The sequence below is a fragment of the Jaculus jaculus genome, chromosome 8 (assembly GCF_020740685.1).
Source record: "Jaculus jaculus isolate mJacJac1 chromosome 8, mJacJac1.mat.Y.cur, whole genome shotgun sequence".
NCBI classification, from domain to species: domain Eukaryota; kingdom Metazoa; phylum Chordata; class Mammalia; order Rodentia; family Dipodidae; genus Jaculus; species Jaculus jaculus.
The window spans coordinates 89547770-89570555 of record NC_059109.1 but is presented as its reverse complement, the minus strand read 5'-3'; the positions used below and the strand labels follow the sequence as shown (position 1 = coordinate 89570555).

General features: G+C 38.3%; 1 protein-coding gene across 2 annotated transcripts in view; it reads right to left on the bottom strand.

The window, feature by feature from the left end:
• Nucleotides 1–4193: 4193 nt before the first annotated feature.
• Nucleotides 4194–22786, bottom strand: part of Plcb1 (phospholipase C beta 1) — an 855615-nt gene continuing 837022 nt past the window's right edge. The window contains exon 32 of one of the 2 annotated variants that reach the window (XM_004661510.2): nt 4194–7462. In XM_004661510.2, the coding sequence (XP_004661567.1) occupies nt 7235–7462 (228 nt within the window). In that variant the 3' untranslated portion in view covers nt 4194–7234. The remainder of the gene's footprint in view (nt 7463–22786) is intronic. The other variant, XM_004661511.2, reaches the window with a different exon arrangement.

Sequence of the window (22786 nt, the reverse complement as noted above, 5' to 3'; positions counted from 1 at the left end):
TGACCTTTTTTCTTGAGAATAGAAGCCAGCACATGATAAGAATAACCTGGTTATACTAGACCACAGGCCGCCACAGGCTATTGGAATGGAAAGGGCAAGCTATGCCATCAAATTCAGGTGAAAATGTAAATGTTCCCAGATTTTAGAAAGGTGTTAATTTTGGACTAAGTGGAATGCTATGTCCAACATTTCAAGCAGTGAGAAGAGGCTTGGTGGTCTGCATGGGGGTCCCGTAGATTATTTTTTTTTCCTTATAGTTTGCCAGTGGATAGTTTCTATCTTGTATATCAAAGAAGATGTTTTGGATGATCTGAGCCCTTTGGGTATAAATAACAATCATTAGTTCAGAAATCTTTGACAGGATATACATTCTGTTTAAATAAACAAACTTAGCTCAGTCTTTGAGCACCCTAAAAGCAAAGAAAAAAACTTAATTATTTTTAGTAGCAGGTAAGTTTCAGGAGGCCTATATAGTGATTAAGCTTTTGCTGAGGAAGGACTTTGGTCCTGCAGGCCTCCACTGAGACATCCTTGTTCTGATTCGTTACGGTCCTCTCAGTCCATTTATGCGCAGTAGTTCTCTCTGATTTGAGTGTGTTATCTTTGGGTGTTGTGAGCTTTATCTGTTGTTTGGTATGGGGACTTCTCAAAGCTATCTCTGCATTGCCATTAGCTGAAGTTGACTGTGCCGCTGCCAGGATCTTATTTTTATTATGGTACTTTGCATAAGGAGACAAGATTCCTCTGGTACAAAGCAGTGTGACACTTTCATCTCCTACAACTTAAAAATTGTCTCCCAGCACAGAAGAGGTTACTTTGTCTCATGATTGCCCTCAATAAGTGTGCCCATATCTTTAGTTTTTTCCATTCCCCAGTTCACAGATGTCTAGCCTTCCTCTTGGGTGCTTGAGTTCCCTAAGATCATTGCATGGTCAGCTCTTTATTTTATTTTTATTTTTTTAATATGAGTGCTAAGGAATTGAACTTGGATGAACTCAGGCCCTCATGCTTACATGGCAAGTAGCCTAACAGATGAGCCATCTCCCTAGCCCTGTAGATACTGCCCCCCCCCCCAAGATAGGGTTTTACTCAAAGCTCAGGCTGACCTGGAATTCACTATGTAGTCTCAGGGTGGTCTTGAACTCACGACAATCCTCCTAATCCTCCTATCTCTGCCTCCTGAGTGCTGGGAGGGTTTATTTTTTTTTAATTTTCCTGTAGATACCTTTTTTTTCATTTTTTGTTTATTTTTATTTATCTATTTGAGAGTGACAGAGAGAGAAAGAGGCAGAGAGAGAGGGAGAATGGGTGCCCCAGGGCCTCCAGCCACTGCAAACAAACTCCAGATGCATGCGCCTCCTTGTGCATCTGGCTTATGTGGATCATGGGGACTCTCGCCTCGAACTGGAGTCGTTAGGCTTCACAGGCAAGGGCTTAACCACAAAGCCATCTCTCCAGCCCCCTGTAAATACTTTGATACAAACCTGATAACCTCACAGATGTAGTGGAGCCTTTCTTAATATGTTGAATGTTTGGATGGAGCCTTTAGTTTATTCCAGAAGTCAGTGGAAACAATGCTCCCCACCTATGAGGTCTTTCCTTGTCTGTCAAAGGATGCATGCTGGCTGCAGGAGCTTGGCCAACAGATGTGAAGTGCTGGAAATGAATGTTCCTGCAGAGACCTGCAGCCCATGGGCATAGGTGGATAAATAGCACAGATTCTGCATGTTTTGAATTTACTGCAAGGGGCTCTCTGCAAGTCTTTTCAAGGACATCTAATGCAGTTGAACCCTGTGGCCTGAGATAACTTGCCCAACAACTGTCTTTTCTTGGCTTTCCTCACATTCTCACTCCACAGTAAGAAAGTAAAATAAGGGATACAAATAAATAATAAGATAATAAATAGAAATAAAATAAATAATCAAGGCATATAGGTGAATAGAGATATAATAATTAAAGAAGAAAAATAGAAGTAAAGGAATAAAATTAACAAAGAAAAGGAAAATGTCAACTGGGTGTTGGGAAAAACTTTAGGCTTAGATTTTTTTTCCTCCTGAATCAGTCATATAGAGTAAGGGATAAAACAGGGGAAGCAGTTTTAAGACACCATGTGGTACATTGCAAATCAATTAAGCTTGGACCTATTTTATAGAGTTAGTATCAATTCATCACTTCAATTTGGACTCACAAACCATCTCTCATGGGACACGTGTTCTATCCTAAATTTGAAAGCTTTGCCTGCCCTTTGTTAGGTGAGTTAGATTAGTACTTGGGGAAGCCATTTTTAAAGGATGGAAAATGTCAAGTGCCATTTGATGCAGAAGACACAGTCATGTGTATGTGTGCATGTGTGCACGTGCATGTGCATGCACATGTGTGTGTTCACATGTGTGAACCCTTGCATAGCAATAACATTGCCAGGATGAGGGAACTGTCCCTTCTGCTAAGTTGTACTAGGGTGGAGAAACAGAATGGCCTAGCTGTCATGCCATCCTCTGACCAAACTCCTGCCCTCTTGTCTCCCCCAAAAATCTACAGTGGAAAAGAGATAATTCTTATTTTTTGAGCCACTAGATGTTTGAGTCATTTCTAGAACAGCAATGAAATTCATGCTCCATCTTTGGGGTGCCTCTGGGACACTCACGTGTGCATCTTTGCCTATCAATGTGGCAAAATATATATTATATTTTAAAAAAGAAACAGGGCTAGAGAGATGGCTTATTGGCTAAGCACTTGCCAGAAAAGCCTAAGGGCCCAGGTTTGATCCCCTTGCATCCTCATCAGCCAGATGCACAAGGTAGTGCATGCCTCTGGAGTTTGTCTGCAGTGACTAGAGGCCCTGGCATACCCATTCTCTCTATCTGCCTCTTTCTCTCTAAATAAATAAATAATATTTTAAATATTTTTTTAATTTTATTTATTTATTTATTTTGAGAGCGACAGACACAGAGAGAAAGACAGATAGAGGGAGAGAGAAAGAATGGCCGCGCCAGAGCTTCCAGCCTCTGCAAACGAACTCCAGACGCGTACGCCCCCTTGTGCATCTGGCTAACGTGGAACCTGGGGAACTGAGCCTCAAACCGGGGTCCTTGGGCTTCACAGGCAAGCGCTTAACCGCTAAGCCATCTCTCCAGCCCAATAAATAATATTTTAAAAACCACACATTGGGCTGGAGAGGTGGATCAGTGGTTAAAGGCAGTTTCTTGTAAAGCCTAACAGGCTGGGTTCAGTTTCCCATACCCATGTAAAGCCAGATGTACAAAGTGACACATACATCTGGAGTTCATTTAGTCTCCCTACCCATGCTCGCAAATAAATAAATAAAAATATTTTGTAAAAACCTTACATCAAACGCCCCACATTTTTTTGTTTTTCCATTATGGGTCAAAAACCTTTGTTTTGCTTTCCTTAGTTTAGGAAGAAAGGAAGTAAGGCATGGAGGGAGAGAGACAGGAATTCCACTGTGAAGGCAACTGGCAAATGCCATGCCCCCCTGGGTGGAGAGTGGCAGCGGGATGACAAGCCTCACCAGACTCCATGCCCATGCCCAGTGGTGAGGCGGGCACTACATCTCTGCAGACTGCCACTGTGTCCCCTTCTACTCACAGGACTCCATGCCCATGCCCAGTGGTGAGGTGGGCACTACATCTCTGCAGACTGCCACTGTGCCCCCTTCTACTCACAGGACTCCATGCCCATGCCCAGTGGTGAGGCGGGCACTACATCTCTGCAGACTGCCACTGTGTACCCTTCTACTCACAGGACTCCATGCCCATGCCCAGTGGTGAGGCGGGCACTACATCTCTGCAGACTGCCACTGTGTCCCCTTCTACTCACAGGACTCCATGCCCATGCCCAGTGGTGAGGCGGGCACTACATCTCTGCAGACTGCCACTGTGCCCCCCTTCTACTCACAGGACTCCATGCCCATGCCCAGTGGTGAGGCGGGCACTACATCTCTGCAGACTGCCACTGTGCCCCCTTCTACTCACAGGACTCCATGCCCATGCCCAGTGGTGAGGCGGGCACTACATCTCTGCAGACTGCCACTGTGTACCCCTTCTACTCACAGGACTCCATGCCCATGCCCAGTGGTGAGGCGGGCACTACATCTCTGCAGACTGCCACTGTGTCCCCTTCTACTGGCCTCTGTCAAAAGAGGTGGTCTCTGACTCCAAGAAGGAAGAGCTGGGTTGTGTTAAGAAATTTTTATTGTTTCCTTTGGATTTGTGAATGAAAGCACATAAAATTACGAGTGGAAGAAACATCATGCCACAAAATTGCATAGAATTATTACAAAAATGTGAATTATGCATTTTAAATAATTCGAGATAGAAGAACCAAAATATGTACATTTTAAGAGCTTCAAACACTTTGTCCTATCTCTTTTTTTTCTTTTTAAAAGGCAAAAGTCACAATGTCTAATCCATCACATACAATATTAACACAGTGCACAAGCACAACATTAAATTCAAAGGAAAGCAAGCAAGGGCCCTTTCTTTCAGAACTTATTTAATGACTGCTTATTTATTACAGAAATATTAATTAATATGTTATGGTACTGAAATGTTAAAAACCAAAACGCATGGCATGTCTTTAGAACTTTTAACACTGATTTATACGGCCAAAACCACACTGTTCTCAGTAGTGTAAAGGTGTCAGGGACACAGTCTAATTTAATACACAACTCTACTCTCTATTACCAGAAAAACCACAGTACAGAATTTTACACATTCAACAAGGAACAAAGGCAAATACATAAAGGCACAAAACTGCACATCATATAGACCCCTTTCCTTTATCAATGTCTATGTTCAAGTAATATTAATATTATTACATGATAGTATCACTGTAGTAGTTTCAATGATGCAAGATGCACAGTGTTACACACTACCCCACAACTGCAAAAGTGTCATTGTACAGATATAAAAATGTGATTACAGTAAATGGCCAAATACAAATGTGCTGTAAAATGACTAGAATCACTAAGATAATGAAATCCAACTACCAAAACAGTTTTTTGAAAATCAAGGTTATTCATCCTTAGTCTGTCTCTGGATTAAAATGTGATAAAACATTCAGTAATAATTACCATTGTGTTTGGTTATGCATGCTATCATTGGGTCACTCCTCTCTAATTTTCCAGTCTATAATTTGCTTATAAAAAATGCAGCATTCAGTTTTGACCATTCTTAGTTCTTTATGAGTAATGCCTTTCCTTCAAAGTGCAAGTAGAATGGTTTAGAGAAGGGTTCTCTATCAGTGGAAGTTCAGTTTTACTAAGTGTCTAATTAGCACTAAATCCTTTGGATCAAAATATAATAATCTCTAAAGAGGATGTGATTTTCCCCTTGTGTCTCACTGGATGTGATTTTTTTAATCAAACATTCTGTCTTACTATTTGAAGTAAGCCTTCATTTTGATTAAAACTTAATTGTGATCCCTTGTTATTGCTTAAAGTTAAATAAAATCATTTCCATAAAAATATTAAATTCTTGAAACACATGTTGTAGGACACAACTGCTTTTTGCATTGTAAGATGTTTTGTTATACTACAATCAGACAGGTTCACTTTAAAATAAAATAAAGACATCAGCTTATCATTTCTGGATTTTAATGTTCTTTGTATCACTCTCTGCATTATAATTTTTCTATATCATTAATCTTTCTTACGACCTTTCAATAATGGTTTTGATTATTTGAACTATAATATACTTTGCTTTTCATTCTACTTAAAATAAAGTATGAACATAACAAAACATGATTAAGTGAAGTCAATGTACATACTAACTATATAATCAAAATTTTACTTATGTTATAATAAAATTGAAATCAATCAGTTAAAAATTAGGGAAGATAATAACACATTTGCACTCTATTTACCTATGCATTTAAAAATATTCTGATTGTTAAAAGAAGCTTAAAATCTGATACAATTTTTGATCCTGCAAATTTTTTAATTAAATTTATAAATTTGCATTTTAAGTCTACCTGAAGTTGCATCATTAACTCCATCAATTTTTTCTTACTATTTCCAAATAATTCCATGTAGTGTATATATTTGACCCTTTTCTTCTCTATTTATCCCTGAATTTGGTCTTAAATCATATGAAAGAGATTTGGGGCACTGCCAATTAATAAACACACATTTACACATAAGTGTGTGTGTGTGTGTGTGTGTGTGTGTGTGTGTGGCTACATGGCCAAGTGCATAATACATGGAGTATATACATGGAGATAATATTTATTATTTATACATAGATGTATGCATTTAGAGAAATATTCTATCATCTTCCTCTCATAAAAATATATGAGCCATGAAAAAAATTTAACAAAATTACTAACTGAACCCTGTTTGTTCTGATTGAATTTCTGATTAATATACATCAGTCCAACTCTTTTTACTAAACAGAATACACTTGTAGCTATTTGATCATTTCGGGCCAGAAAGCAATACATACACAGACTGAGTGCAGAGAGTCAATTCGGGTACACACTGCCTGAAAGCACATAGCCAACCTGTTCATGCAGCTGAATGTACAATCCATATTGCTAGTCTTGGGATGGCTTCATCGGGCATTGATACAATCAAGTGATTGTGTTGTTCATAAAAGAAACCAGCTCATTTGAGTCACTATGGTATCTAAGAGAGCCATGTCAGCAACAAATACACTGATGTGTCAATGATAAATAAATTAGCAAACTGCAAGCCACCAGTGCTTGCAAAGCAAAGGACAAAACATTTTAATATGCAATGTAACTTGGAGATATGGAGTTGAGGGGCAGTTAAGGAAAAAATGATCAAAGTTGAATGTTACATAGTGTTAATGGTGCTATACAGTTGTCAAACTATTTCTATTACTTTGCAATACTTTACATCAGAGCTTCACATAAAAACATGAGCTCAAATTTTCTCCAAAGAAGACACTGTCCTTCGTTTCATGGTCCATGGAGCCTGGGAGTTGCCTGCTTTGAATTTATTATTAGAAAGAAAACCAGAAACATCCCGCATACATGCACTCTTCTCTGGTAGACCTGCAGTAGCTTCCACGTGACATATGGAACCAGGACATAGGACTTCTGCAAGGATCCTTCCGGAACTCTCCCTGTGGTGTGGACCTTAGGCTAAGGGATGTGTCTCAGGAAGATGGCCCTGGGCAGTGATCTTTGTAGTGAGAGACAGTCTGAGGGAACTTGAGTGGCCGTGCATATCCGGAAGGTCTGGCAGGAACAGTCACAGGGGAGTATCGAACTCTTTTCTGGGGTTCTCTCCTTCTACTTCCTCGTGGGAAGGAGGCCTGTGGTGCACCTTCCCAGGGTCTGATGCTAAGGAGGGAGGGGCAGAACCGTGATTGCTCTCTTCACTGATCTTCCCCTTCATGGCTTCCTGGACAAACTCCAAAATCTCCAGGGGCAGTCTCTTGAACTTGTCTTGGTATTCTTGCTCTAGCTCCGTCTGTAGCTGAGGGACATCAAGAGAGAAGATGTAAGGTCATTTAGTTCTCTACCCACACACATAAAACTCATTTATGGACATGGGGGAAGGGTGTGGGGAGGGATGAAATATCATTGTTTGGCTTGACATTTGGTCAGTGCTGAAAGTCAAGGTTAGGTCATATGGCATCATAAGGCTAAAAGCCTTGCAGTAAGACATCTCCAAACACGCGCACATAACACATTTGAATGTTTGAAGAAGTAGTGTACAATGTGCTGAAATCTTACACTTAAAGCTTGAAGGTGATTGAGAGCAGAGTGTCAAGGTCAGCTACGAATCGGGCGGCAGGGAGCTCAGAAAGCTGAGACGGAGAGTGCAGAGTGGGCTTTGCGGAGGGCGGCTACAGCAGAGACAGGAGGCCATGAGAGCGCTGTTGTGCTTACTCGTTTTTGTAGGGTACATTCATATTAAGCTTATTGTCTACTCCTAAACCTACACCTCAGGTCCCACTTTACCATTGAACACACTCATATAACCAACTTTAACTTTGACTCTGACTACCTTTGCTCACTTCTTTATTTTTTAATATTTTTAAGGATTTGAAAATATATTTTATATTTGTATTCATTTATTTGAGAGAGAAATAGGGAGATGGGGGGGAGGAAGAGGCAGATAGAAAATAGGCATGCCAGGATCTCCAGCCATTGCAAATGAACTCCAGACCCATACTCCACCTTGTACATCTGGTTTACGTGGGTACTGGGGAAAGGGACCTGGGTCCTTGGGCTTTGCAGGCAAGAATCTTCACTTCTATGACATCTCCCAGCCTTCACTTCTTTATTTTGATTATTTTTCATTGCAATCTTTACTCGCCATGTGCAATGTTTTAACCACCTGGTTTTATACTTTGATTTTTCTTCTGATCATATCAATCTTTCAACTTAAAAGTCTTTAAACTTATCTATTCTATGTGTAAGAAAATTGTCAGACTTTTTAATATCAGGGAAATCTTTCTTTCTTTCTTTCTTCCTCTCTTTCTCTCTTTCTTTCTTTCTTTCTTTCTTTCTTTCTTTCTTTCTTTCTTTCTTTCTTTCTTTATTCATTTTTGCGTGCAGGCTTATCTGCCCTTGTCACAAAATAGTTGTAAAAGCTGGGGTTCTAGGGCAGAAGTGGGCTGGGATAGGGCAGCTGTGAAAACTACCTGCTGGGAAACTTCTGCTGCATGAAGGAGTGTAAAATACACCCTCTCCAATTATTGAATGGTAAGAGGGAGTCCAAGGACTGTGTCTTTTCTCCTCTTATAAACCTCAAGGCAACTTCTTAACACCATTCAGGAGGATGAAGTAGGAGGATCATTATGGATTTGAGGCCAGCCTGGATTACATAAGACCCTATCTCAAAAAATAACATGTCCTTAAAATCTGTAAGTAATTTTGGTTTTTGTCAACATTTAGCATGAACACAGATGAAGTCTTGACTTCTATCCTTTTTCAGGAGGTCTAGGTGGGCCTGAGGCTGACTGCATTCTCAGCAGCTTTGGGAGATGCCCGTATGGCTGGTTCACCTGACCTGCTCTGATTATGTACGTGTTTGCATTCTCCTCTAAGGCCCAGTTCTACTTCTCTCTTGGCTGTATGCCCTCTATCTATAGCTGTCGATGTGGCCTCTGGGTGTTGTCCTAGCCCTCGAGCTTTCTAGGGCAAAGCCAGTCCTCAGCGGCCTGCTGCTTGGAGCTGTGGGTTCTTTCATGGACTGTCGGTCACTTGACCAAACTCTCTTGTTCAAGAACTTTCATTCTTGCTTCTGGGCTGGGGAGATGGTGGGGATGGGGGGACAAGCCAGGGTCTCTTGCCACTATGAGTGAACTCCAGAAGCTTGAGCCACTTTTTTTGCATCTAGCTTTTTTATTATTTTATTTTTTTATGTGGGTGGCTAGGGAATTGAATGCTGACCTGTCAGACTTTGCAATCAAACACCTTTAGTTGCAACTCTTTAGTCCTTTAATCATTTTTAACAATTTATAATCATTGACCCAATTGTGGCTAAGTTAGAATTGTACTGGACTTTCCCTTTTATCATGAGACAGAGCAGATTGTATTGTATAAAAACTAGGTCACTCCCTCACACTTGGTATGAAATGCTGTATCTGTCACTCTTTTGAAAATGTTGTTACCAAACCGATTTCCAAATTGTATTTACTATAAAAGTTCAGGTTAATTTATTTTCTTTTTCTCTTATAAATGAAAGACTTGTTTATTATAAGAAAATATGAAAGGAACGTAGTTGTGACATATACATATTTGGATTGATTCCCAGAAAGTCCCACCTATCAGCAGCCCGGAGCTAGGCATCATTTTACAGGGGCCAAGAAAGTGACAGAAAGAAGAGCAGCAGGCTGTGTGCAGGAGAGCAGGAGAGCAGGAGAGCCGCGACTCTGAGAGCGGGGGGGGGGGGGGGGGGGGGGGGGGGTGGGACGGGGGGCGGGGGGGGGGGACAGGTCCACTCAACAGGGCTGGCAACAACTCGGTGTGTCAGATTCTGAAATTTTAAGAGAAATCAGGAATCCAAAGTTTCAGTGTGTGAACTTTTGATTTTTTTTTTTATTATTGGCAATCAATAGTTTATTAAACCAAAGACATTTTCAAACACTGATCGATAATCTGGTATTATCTATCAGAAGAAATATATATATAGCTTTTGATCTAGCAACCCCTCTTTTGACAATTTGGCTCATACAAATAAATGCATCCTTTTTATACTTTTGTAATTTATCTTTTATTTTTATTTGAGAGAGAGAGGGAGAGATAGAGATGGAGAGAGACAGAGAGAGAGACAGAATGAGCACACCAGGGTCTTCAGCTACTGCAAACAAACTCCAGGCACATGCACCACCTTGTGCATTTGGCATAAGTGGGTCTAGGGAAATTGAGCCTATATCCTTTGGCTTCACAGGCAAATGTCTTAGCCTCTAAGAACATCTCTCCAGTCCTCAAATAAATAAAAGCAACAGCATATAAGGACACTCTAAGCATGGAGCTGACTTTGGCAGGGTTTGTAGGGGCAGAAATATCCTAAACACCAACCAGTGCAAATAATCTTAATTTTTGACTTTGTGCTGTATATGCATTGTCTATTCTCTTTTTCTAAATTTCTACAGAACAATTTGAAAATGTTTCTGACATCATGCCATTTCAACCATAAATACTGTATCACATGCCTCCTGAAAATAAACCTATTTCTTTACATAATGACATCTGAGTGCCTTAATAACAATTTTGATTATTATCTAAAGCCACTTCATGTTCAAATTTTCTAAAAATTATCCCTTTCAAATCCTTTCTAGCTTGTCTTGTTAGACCTGAGTCCAAAAGTCACGTATTTGGTAGTTATGTCTTTATCATTTATCCCATTTGAAATACTGTCGCCTGTCATCTCAAATATCTTATAACTTTGATTTTTTGCATTTTGTCTACTTCTTTTTATAGTCCACCTACATTCTGACTTTTTTCTGATTTTCTTGTGTGTCGTTTGTCCTTGAAGACTGGTGCTTCCAGTTAAGCAGAAGAGAAGTTAAGTCTATAGGCTTTATAAGATGGGAGTTAAGCATTTGCTTTGGTAAGAATATTCAACAGGTCAGGTGGTCCTATTACCAATGACACTATTAAGTCCACTGAAAATAAAAATGGTGAGCGCTAGACCTTGATTTTTTTTAAAGACAGATTTTTAAAGAAATCTTTGAAATTGACAATTACACTATGAGGTTGGTCTCTAGACATGTGTAATTTTCCCTCCTGCCCTTTGATTTAATTGGTCATTCTTTGCTAGCTCATTGGAGGTAAATGTTAATTTCCTCAATTGCATTTAGTTGCATTCTTCTGTTGGGGAATAGCAAGGCCCTGTCTCTAAAAGCAAAATAGACTTCAGGATGTAGTAATGACTTTTCACAATCTATGAGCTAAAGTCATCCCTCAAAAGGCAGGGGAGTAGTGCACTCATTTCCTTTAATTACACATGTGTTGAATCAGAAGTGCAGGAGGTAATCATTTCAAAAAGTAACATGATTTTTTTTCTTTTCACAATTTTTATTAACATTTTCCGTGATTATAAAATATATCCCATGGTAATACCCCCCCCACACTTTCCCCTATGAAATTCCATTCTCCATAATATTACCACCCCATTTCAATCATTGTAGTTACATATATACAATACTTACCTAGTAAGTACCCTCCTCCCTTCCTTTCTCTTCCCTTTATATCTCCTTTTAAACTTATTGGCCTCTGATAGTAAGTATTTTCCTTCTCTTTTATTCTCCGGAAAACTGCAGGAAATGTTTAAAAAACTTATTCTTTGGGTTTAAGTCAGCAACTTTTTATTTTTCCAAATTGGCTAATACTTGACCAGTGAGAATCCTTTCAAACTGGCTTTGAGGTCCACCTATTGGTTTCTGGGCAGCCCCTTCAGTGAAAGTGTTATTATCTCAGCTCTGGATGCTAAAAGTACCTGCTGGAGTATCACTGTCTCTAGGAAACCTCCATGGACACTTAGGTAATACATTTTGCAAAGACATTGACACATGCTGATATTCTGAGTTTATCTTTTTGAGGTCGTTGCCCAGGCTGATCTAAAACAGAACTTACTCTGTAGCACAGGTTGAACCCATGATATTCTTCCTATCTCAGTCTCCTGAATGCTGGGGTAAAGGCATGAGCAACCATGCCCAGCTTCTGTTTGTGATTGTTTTTATAAGCTTAGAGGTTTTAGTAGATTAGAGATAGAACTAAGAGAAAGAAGGAAGACAGAGCTCATGCTCAAGAAGATATGAGTGGGATTCTTACAAATAGGGAAGTTCTGTGATTTTGATTTCTAAAATGGGGTCTTGCTACATAGCCCAGAGAAGCTTAGCATTTATTATGTCATTCAGGCTGACCTTGAATTCATGATCTTCCTGCCTGAACTTCCTCAATGCCGACATTGCAAATGTGTGCCACCATGTTTGGCTTCAATGTAAGATATAATGTTATGTAGTTTTTTTCCTAACTTCTTTGCTTTCACATTTGTATGCCTTCTCTGTGTGTGTACAATGAAAGCTTTGCTTTGTGGTAACACAAGCATGCTTGCTTATATGCCTTAAGTCAAATCATACAAAGTTTCAATATTACGATCTACTGAAATAACCTAGTAAAGTCTAAACTTTTTTGAGGGTTTTGTTTAATGCCTAGAATGTATTCAATAGAGGATGTCAATTATATTGCCCTACTAAAATGTACTTAAAATAATTATATTCTTTTTATTTTCTTTTTCAAATATAGTTGGAAGGGGAGAGAGAGAGAGAAAAATGGAAACAGAGAGAGGGTGCTTTCCAGGGCCTCCTGATACTGCAAACTAACTCCAGATACAAGCACGACTCTATGCACCTGGCCTTATGTGTACACGGAGTAGTTGAATCTGGTTCTTCAGGCTTTATAAACTAGTGTCTAAGGTGCTGATCTGTCTCTCCAGCTCATTTATATCTTTGTAGGGTATATTGCCTTGGATAGATACACAGGATCTTTTGTTTTCTTAATAGATATTTTATGTTATTTTTTTTCATCTTCACTGGGAACATCTGCCATATGTACTTAAAATTCAATTCCTTACTGTCTTTTAACTTTTTAAAATTATATCTATATGTTTTACCTTTGGGAGGAAGGTATTATAAAAATACTGTAATTTTGTTGTATAAAGGATTCTGAAATGTATTGATAAAGATAATAGAAAATAGTGAAACAAATAAGCAAAGAAACTAAGAATTAATAAAACACAAGCATTTCTATGAAATAAACCATAAGACTTGTTTTTAAGGGTATATGATATAGCCAAATAAATGTAAACTAACAAATGAATTTCAGTTTAGGGAGAAATGGTTACAATATACATTATGGTATGACGAAAATAGTATTAGAAAAAATATAAAAATACAAAAGAATGAATATTTGTGCTATAACTATGAGAACATTTTTTAAATGTAAAACTACTTTAGAAGGAAACACTAAAGCATTTACAATAATTGCAAATATTTTTACAATATTATTATTTATTTATAATTATTTACGATAAATTATTATTTACAATAATATTACAAATATTTTTACCGTGTATCATTTTATGGTAGCATGATTATATCATGTGAAACCAAAATCTAATATTTTTTTTAAATACAAAGAGGAAAAAGACAGGATTCTGAATATAGATACATTGCCCAAGAAAATTTTTTGCAGAATCATTGTAGGGTATATAGTATTAACTTCAAAATCACCATTTAGCTAAAAGGATACTAAAAACAATGAGAAAAGTATTCACAAAGTACAGTCAAAGAATGGATAGTTTCAGAATTAGCCTGAATAGTCTTGTAAGGCCTTATCTTATTTTTAGAATAATTTCAAGAATTTTTACTCCAACCAAGAATAGAAAAGTACACAGTGAGATTAGTCAGGCTACCCAGGAACACTAAAAAATGCCATGTGGAAAAAGTAGGCTATATCAATGTCCTAATCATTCTAATTTGTGTTTGTTTTCATCTAAGTTTCATCAAAATAAGTTAACATGAGACTTTGACTCAATACAATCCAAATATAGGGAAATACTAAGTAAAAATAATCACACTTATTTAAATTCATGGCTGCATTTGAATATAAGAAAAAGAAATGCCTGTCATGAAATTAACAAAAGAACTTGACACTAAGAGGCTCCCAAGGCAGCCTCTTACCTTGGCACAGAGCTGCCTGTGCCCTATGAGGATGGGGGAAACCACAGAATGTGGAGTGGGCACATGCTGATACTGAGGACCCTGGTTCAGGTCAGGGATCTCTACCCTTGAGATGGGCATTAGGAAAACATTGGAATGGGTAGGAAAGCTCAAGATCTATGGGATTGCAGGAAGAAAAATATTCATCAAGGGTATTAAGACCCAAATCAACACCAGGAATGAGCAATTTCCAAACTCAAATTACTATTGTGATTCAAGTACCCAATGCTACTAAATTAAAGCAGACCTTGTTATAACCCAGAAGGTCCCAACACAGACAGAGAGCAAATTCAGACAGTTTGGAGTCCTGCACAGTCTAGGCCAGGAGTGAGCCTTATAGACAATTACCCATGACCTTGAACTGAAGTTTAAAATTATAACTCTCTATCTAGTAAAATGCAACTCATATATTCTATCTTGTAATTCAAGATTGTTATTAACAACTGAGAGCTAAAGAAAAGGAACAAAATGGTAAGCAGTATGATTCTAGGTCGGGGGGAGGGGAATACTCTAGACATAAAACAAACACATTGTAAGAATAAAAGTCTTCTTTATGGCTTAAAAAAAGAAAATAAATAAAAGAAAGAGACCATATTTCATGCCAATGTGAAGAACATAGTGAATTTTCAATAGTTTTCTTGTAACATTTTATTAGGTACATTGGTATCATGTCTATATTTTTGGTAAAATTTCCCAGGGAAACTAAATTTTTTGAAAATAATATTAAAATTGATAACCTTTGTAAAGGCCAAAGAAGAAACAAAAAATTGAACCAGTGCTGTAGATCTACACAAAGATAGTTTACTTGGTATAGTTGAGAGTCTTTCCTGTGTTTGACATAAATGTTTGCATTTCCTTAAAAAATGAGCTTGGATGCTGGGTGTGGTGGTGTATGCCTTTAATCCCAGCACTTGGGAGGGAGAGGTAGGAGAATCACCATGAGTTCGAGGCCACCCTGAGACTACATAGTGAATTCCAGGTTAGCCTGAGCTAGAGTGAGACCCTACCTCGGAAAAATAAAAGAATATGTATATATATGTCTCCTTGGGAAGTTACTTTAAAGCACTGGGATTTTAATTTTCTCACATATAAAAGGCAGGTTTCCTGAACTGATTTCCTATAGTTTAAACAAAATCATGCCTGATCAGTGTTTGGTATGTTGTGATTGTTTATGAGTTAATAATTGATATCTTATTTCCAAAACAAGAAAGAGTAAAGGATTTTCCTATCAACCCATCTGGAACCCTGTCTACCAAGGGTCTCTTGTCCCTGTTTAAGCAGTTATTTGGTTAGTATGACATAATCATGGAACTTCTTGGCTCTCTCTTTTTGGACTACATTCTGGTTGACTATTGATTTTGATACATTTATCAATAGCAACATTTTTTGAGCAAAGTCCACATGTTTGGAGCAATGATACATGATGAAATGAGAATCTTTACAAGGTGAAAAATGATGTACATAAGGAAAAGAAAATGTTGGGCTCAGCATGTACTTCAGATCAAGATAGGCTATGGATGCTGACAATGAAGCCAGGATTGTGACCTTAAGTTGGTACTGGAAATTCTTTTGGAATGAGTTTGGAGTAAGAAAGTTAGATGTTCCAGAATGCATGGTATGTCTTTGTCAAGGGACAGAGTGCTCAATCTCTTTAGTGTGGCATAGGACACACTCACTAGGGAGACAGAGTTCTTTAGCTTAAATTCCCTTTTCTGTGGTCAATCTACAGGTGTGTTGTGTAAGTGTGCAAATGACAGAGAGTATGGTTCTCAATTTTTGAATCTGCATATATATATGTATAGATATACATCTATGAAATTTCTATCATATTTCCTTCATGTAGAACCAGATATAGATTATAAAAGAGACCCACATACTCTTTGGTTAAGGACATTTCTTTAAATAATGGCTTTGAGCAAAAAAAAAAAAAAAATGATAAAATGAGAGAACTTTAGATTAGATTTCTTTAAAGGTAATGAACATACAGAGCACCAAGGGCCATGAGGCTGCATTCTAACATGCTTTCAGAAAATGCTAATGTTGCTGGTCTAACTATATTTTGCATAGCACCACTGCAGTCAAAGATTTTTTCCATAATTTTCTCCTTTTGTGCCATATGTTTCTTCTTCCACATTATTTCAGGAAATATACATATATATATATGTATCCCAAAGGATTCCTTTCTGTAGATCTCATCACTCTAGACATAGACCTCTGGAGTTTATAATAGTAAAGGTTGGATTTAGAATGTTTACTGGAGGACACTTAAGTGAGGGGAAGAGCAAGGGATGCCAAGTGTGAAAGACAGGAATAATGGGGAAGCCAAGGACCAGTTAGTAAAAATGCAAAGTAAATGCAAGTACTGAGCCAATAAAAAAGAAAAAGCAGAAGTTAGACATTGTGTTATTTCCTGAGCACAGCTCCTAACATGCATTTGCAGTGGAACTTTTAATCAAGCCAAAAGCAAAATGCATTATAACCCAGCTCTTATGTGTACATTTCTCTTTAGATCACAGAGGAAATGTTCTCCTTTTACAGTGAAGAATAGAATTGAATTCCTGTGACTTTCCTCTTAGCTCTGTCTCCATCCTTCCTTTTTGTCCCTTTCCTAATATACCTCTCCTCAGATGTTTCTATTTCTTAACATAGCCCACACTTTACACTTCTGGGTCTTGAAATACATTTCAAATTTTTCTTTTGCAATTATCTCACAGGCACCTAGAGATTACTGTAGAAACCTTGGAAAGGAACATTAGCAATTATATAGTCAAGTCCTCCAAGATTTCAAAGTCTTGGAAGGGATTTTTGTAATTATACAGTCAAACCCTTTCCTTTTACTAAGTACAAACCTGTGGCCCAAAGTAGTTAGTGGCTTTCTAAGAATATAAAGCACATTGCTTACAAGGATAGAGCCAGGATGTTGTCATTCTCTTTTGCAGCAGGCTGACCAGATTAATGGCTCTGAGATTTCATTTGTCTGTGTATCCATGGCCTTTGCTTAAGATTGTAAGTACCTCTTATTAAAGATGTAGTGTTTCTTTTGCCTTTCTTTCAGTATGAAGGGGCCACATGACTTGGTTTAGCCAATGGGATGGAAAAGCACTTGCTTGGCTTTTACTATAGTTTCTCTGCCTTGTCCTTAGAGCTAGGAGTTGAGACCCATGGAGCAGGGTCATCCCAGCCACAGAGCCAATGTCATCCTAGGTTGATCAGCCAGCCTGTAGCTGATACCCAAAGATGTACTATGATCAGACAAGGTCCAAAGAGCCACCTATGAGACCTATAAGGAACCACAGATGTATTAACAAGTCCAGCTAAGCTTAGCTACACTCAATCAAGAGCACCTGAACCTTACAAACTTATGACCTGAATGACGAGTTATTACTATATGCTCATGCACTTTGTGTCTTGTGTGTAGTATTCTTATGGTATCCGGGCAGAACTTCCATAATTTCTCTCAAAAATTCTGTAGCCTTGGCATGGAATGATTCATTTACGATGGTCCATGATCAAGACTTTTATTGCCTTATATAAATACTCTAGCCACTCAGCATCTAGAAGCCACCTTTACCATAAGCACATCACTTCATTTTAACTACTACTGTGTGGTTCCAGGCCTTGTAAATTTTGTTACAGTACTATGGTACTATCTTCTTACAATTAAGACCTAAGAATTTTCTCTTAGGTGTCTTCTTTAAATTCAGCTGGGATCTATTACAGCTGGGAATTAAAAAAATACAAATGAGGAAAATAATTTTAATTTTATTAGACACTCCTGAGATAACTTATCTAATGGGAATTATGACTATTCTTGAAGTGTTAAAAGATGATTTGTCTTTGAAGGCCTGTGCTTTGGTTCAAGAGAATTATTTTATAATCTCGAGTGATTAAACAATTAGCACATTATTCCAAAAATTCATCACTCATGGGGTGAGGGAACAGAGGCCTACCACCTAACTGGTTTAGGAAAGAATTGAGATCTGAATCCCTAATTCTGGCCTTCTGATCCAGGGCTCCATTCCTACCACCACTCCTGACTAAATCCTCACCATGAAAAGATAAAACTCTGTTGTTGTTGAGGAAAGACGAATAGAAAATTCCAATGTGTTTTCCTTATGTGTCTAGGATTACAAAGTTGCTTTCACAAGATAATTGACATGGCTCTGGGCAGGGATACCATGGCACAGTCTTACTGATATGCTATCCTTTTAACAATCAAATGTGATTTGTGGGAATAATAAAGGCTCTTGATCAGTTGCACTGGCCAATTTGAAAACTTCACTATACATTTTTATGGGTGTCTGTCCTGCTTGGAAGATACTAGCTTTCCATTCCCCCTGCATATTCTTCAGTTTTTAGGGAATGTTTATTTGGTTAGCTGGCTGCTTTTTCGTTTGTCATTAAGATTGCAATTTAATTTGACTATTTCTGTAAAGACTCAGCAAACAGAGAGAAAACTTGAATAAGTTGAATAGTTAACAGAAAAATGAAAATCACTTAAGCTATAACAAATTTAATTAATATTTCTAATAAATACGGTAACAGAACTATAAAATAATTGTGGTAACATAGTGACAGTAATAATTATAATTTGTTAACTGCTGATTATGTGACAAGTATTGTCATTAGAACTTTCCCTATAATCTAAAGTTAGAATCTCTAAACCAAAAATCTTTTATTTTTGGCCAGGGTGGGGAGATTCAAGGTAGGGTTTTCCTCTAGTCTGGGCTGACCTGGAATTCACTCTATATTCTCAGGGTGGCCTCGAACTCACGGCAATCCTCCCACATCTGCCTCCCAAGTGCTGGGATTAAAGGTGTGCACCACCATGTCTGGCTTTGAACCACATTCTTTATTTGGTCCAAGAAATAACATAAATTTATTAGATTTAGTATAAGGCAATAGAAAAAGTGGTATCAGGACCTATGGATAACTGGTATATCTCTCATTTAAAATATAAAAAAAAAAAACCAACATACATCAAGGTGAAATAGAAGACTCAGTTGAATCAGTTGAACTGAGTGACCTGTATGTCACTAGTATGTGGCTCCTTATTTACCTGAACTTTAGGAGCAAGGGCATGACAGCTCATGGTTACTTATACCCTCGAGAGAGGGACTAAGAGAGCGTCTTCAGCTATACCATCCTGAACACACCGATTTAGTCTGATAAAGTAAGCTAAGCAATGTCAGACCTCGTTAGCACATGGATGGGAGAGGGCCTAAGAAAGAAAAGGCAGCATCCGCCAAAAGAACCACATGCTTTCAACCACATGAACTCCAAAATAATCATGAAAAATCCTTTAAAAAATCAATAAAATAAAAGATCATCAAAGGCTAATTATATCAAAATGCAGCAAGCATTTTCTTTTAGTCAAGTAGAATGCTACCAAGAGGAAGAATTGAACTGACATTCTGAATTTAATTCCTACACAGAGTGATCGTGGAAGCAAATGTCCACAGTGCAGATGGTGCTCCCAGTCAACTCAGATAACTGCAGTCCCAGCGGGACATCTTCAGGAAGTCTTGGGTATCTGAACACTTCCTCACATGGAAGGGACCTGTTCCCTTTGTGAGCCTTGGTTTAAACTGTGCACAGATTAGTACTAACTCCTTTCAAGACCCACAAAATCCTGGTAGGATCCCAAGCTGAGCCCTAGGTAGGAGTGCTCTCTCTTGCCTCAGCCTGCTCACTGCAGAGAAAGCAAAAGACAGCCTATGTCACATGTCCTAGAATGAACTCAAATATGTCCCTGGAGAATGCCCTTCTGATCACCTAAAATTAGTCTTGGTTTTTCTTTTTCTTTTTATAAATGTATATTTCAAGAGTGGTAAGCTGTCCTAGGGTTTTATCAGGATAATTGATTTTGATGCTTAGGGAGGAAGTATGTCCTAATTATATAGTCACTCCTAAGCATGATGTTTATGTCTCCTACTTAAATAGCTGTGGTCCAAGTTTGACCATTTTACAATTTGATTTGAGAGGAAATGAAGCATTTCTTCCCTGGCCTCATAGACATTTCAAAAACTTTGAATGTCAGAGGCTTAAATTTTCTACTGAAGTTGAAAATGATGAATGGACTTCTTAAGGACAGAGAACTGAAACAAAGCCAGGTAGAAAGGTGTGTGAGTGACAGGGTCCAAGTAGGAAATGTTGCAAATGTGGAGGACAAATGTGAAATACAAATGGTGGTCACCCAATCCTTTCAACCACATCTGGTTTTTCAAAAGAAATAGGAATTTTTGTTAAGTCTTATTTGTCAGCATTAGCCTCTAAATTAGACATATATAAAACCACAGGCAGGTCAATGTACAACTTCTGAAGAACCTAAGTAATATATTGCATGTCTTTGGACTTGAAAGATAACTACCCCAAAGTTGTATGGGGCCACTCCACAGGGGGAAGGGCCTCCTCGGACAAGGCGGCTGCTACTGGGAAGAAAAGGCTTCTCTCCTTACCCCTGGACACTCTTGTGATCCCAGCTGAGAGCAGATGTAAAATCGGAACACTTCCCACCCTTCCTGTTTTCTCATTTGTCACATGATGGTGGTGGCATAGCTGTATTAAACCTATTGAGTTTCGGATGGGAATGCTGATAAACCAAACGGCATGGTGTTTTGGTAGAAACACTTTTTTCTAAGTCTTCTAGACATGCCACTCATTTTTTGAAGAGGTCTACAGAGGTGACTTCAAATACAAAGGGGTGACTTCACTGACTTGACCTCTAGGCCTTCAGGGTTTTATATGGTAGATCTATTGAATCTCATTATCTTGTTCTATACTGCAGAAAACAGCTAGCTCTCCTCAAAATTTATATTCACTTTCCCATGGCATCTGCTAGACCTCATTGGAGGTTGCCTAGCTCAGGATTTCTTTCTTTCTTTTTTCTTTTTTTTTTTTTTTTGTTTTTTTCAAGGTAGGATTTCACTCTATCCCAGGCTGACCTAGAATTCACTATGTAGTCTCAGGATGGCCTCAAACTCAAAGAAATCCTCCTACCTCTGTCTTCCGAGTGCTGGGATTAAAGGCATGTGCCACCGCGCCTGGTTCAGAAAAATATATAATCCTTCTTACCATCTTCATAACCAGGTATGGCCATTTGTCTAGTCCTTGCCAATAAAATGTCAGAACAAAATATTTTACATGCACATGGGGGCATTGCTAATGTTTCAACCTCTTTCCCAGTGAGCTCTTATGTGATGATGGAGCCACATTATGAAAGAACCTGGGTCTGTGAATCACTTTGTGGAAGTTAACTGTCCATCAGCTGGAAACACCCACGTGTGACCGTTCTGTTATGTGAAGCCATTTGGGTGCTGTTTGTCATAGCAGCTAGGAGTATGCTATGATACATTCATACATACAATCTATGTGGTATCATTACATTGAGATCAGTGTAATGATGAACATATAAGTAGATATTATGGATGTGTCTCTTATTCATGACTTGCCTTTATTAGCCAAGTTTTATACCATAAGGATGGACTCTTAAAGTTGCTGCAGGGTTATTTTTATTATTCTGAATTTAAAGTAGAACTAGAGAATAAATCCAAGTATAAATAGTGAGTACTTTACAGTTACTTTATGGATGTAAGAAAGAGCTAGAATTATGAAGCCCAGGGACATTATTACTTTATATCAATCTTTATCACTTTTTTCTTTTACAAGGCAATGACAGGAATGAAAAACAATTGCCCCTTTCTTCCATCACGGTGTTTAAGTATATGCAGTACCTATAGTTTATGACCAGAGTGAAATTAATCTTGAAATAACAAGAGTGGGTGGCTTCAGTTCAGTACTATTGTAAATTGATTTACATATATTGTTCTTTTTCTTCTGCTTGTGTAACAAGGAGAGTTAGAAAGTAAAATATTACTTTCAGTAACCACTGTTTCTTATTAAGAATCCATTCCTGCCATATAAAATCCTGAGACCACCTTGAAAACTTGGGGGATTTCTCTAAAATCTCTCAATGTTGGGGACTAAAATCTTTTTTATTTACTAGAGGGAGAGAGAGACAAAGAGAGAGGCAGATAGAATGGGCATGCCAGAGCCTTCAGACACTGTGAATGAACTCCAGACACATGTGCCACCTTGTGCATCTGATCTAGCTTATGTGGGTTCTGGGGCATTGAACCTGGGTCCTTTGGATTTGCAGGCAAGTGCCTTAAATGCTAAGCCATCTCTTCAGCCCTAAGATTTTTTTTTTTTTTTTTTTTCCTGAGGTAGTGTCTCACTCTAGCCTAGGTTGACCTGAAATTCATTATGTAGTTTCAGGGTGGACTCAAACTCATGGTGATCTTCCTACCTCTGCCTCATGAGTGCTGGGATTAAAGGCACGTGCCACCATACTTGGCTCCTAAAATAGTTTTTAATGAGTCATAGACATACTTATTCACACAGGTAAATGTCACAGGAAAGATACAACTGATCTTGATGGTGACAGCAAAGTCTCCTGAGTTCTAACCAACCTATCCTGGTTCTCAGTTGATCATATCAAAAAGTCATCCTGATTCCAAATCAACAACATATTCAAATATCTGGAATAAGCTGTGATTCATTCT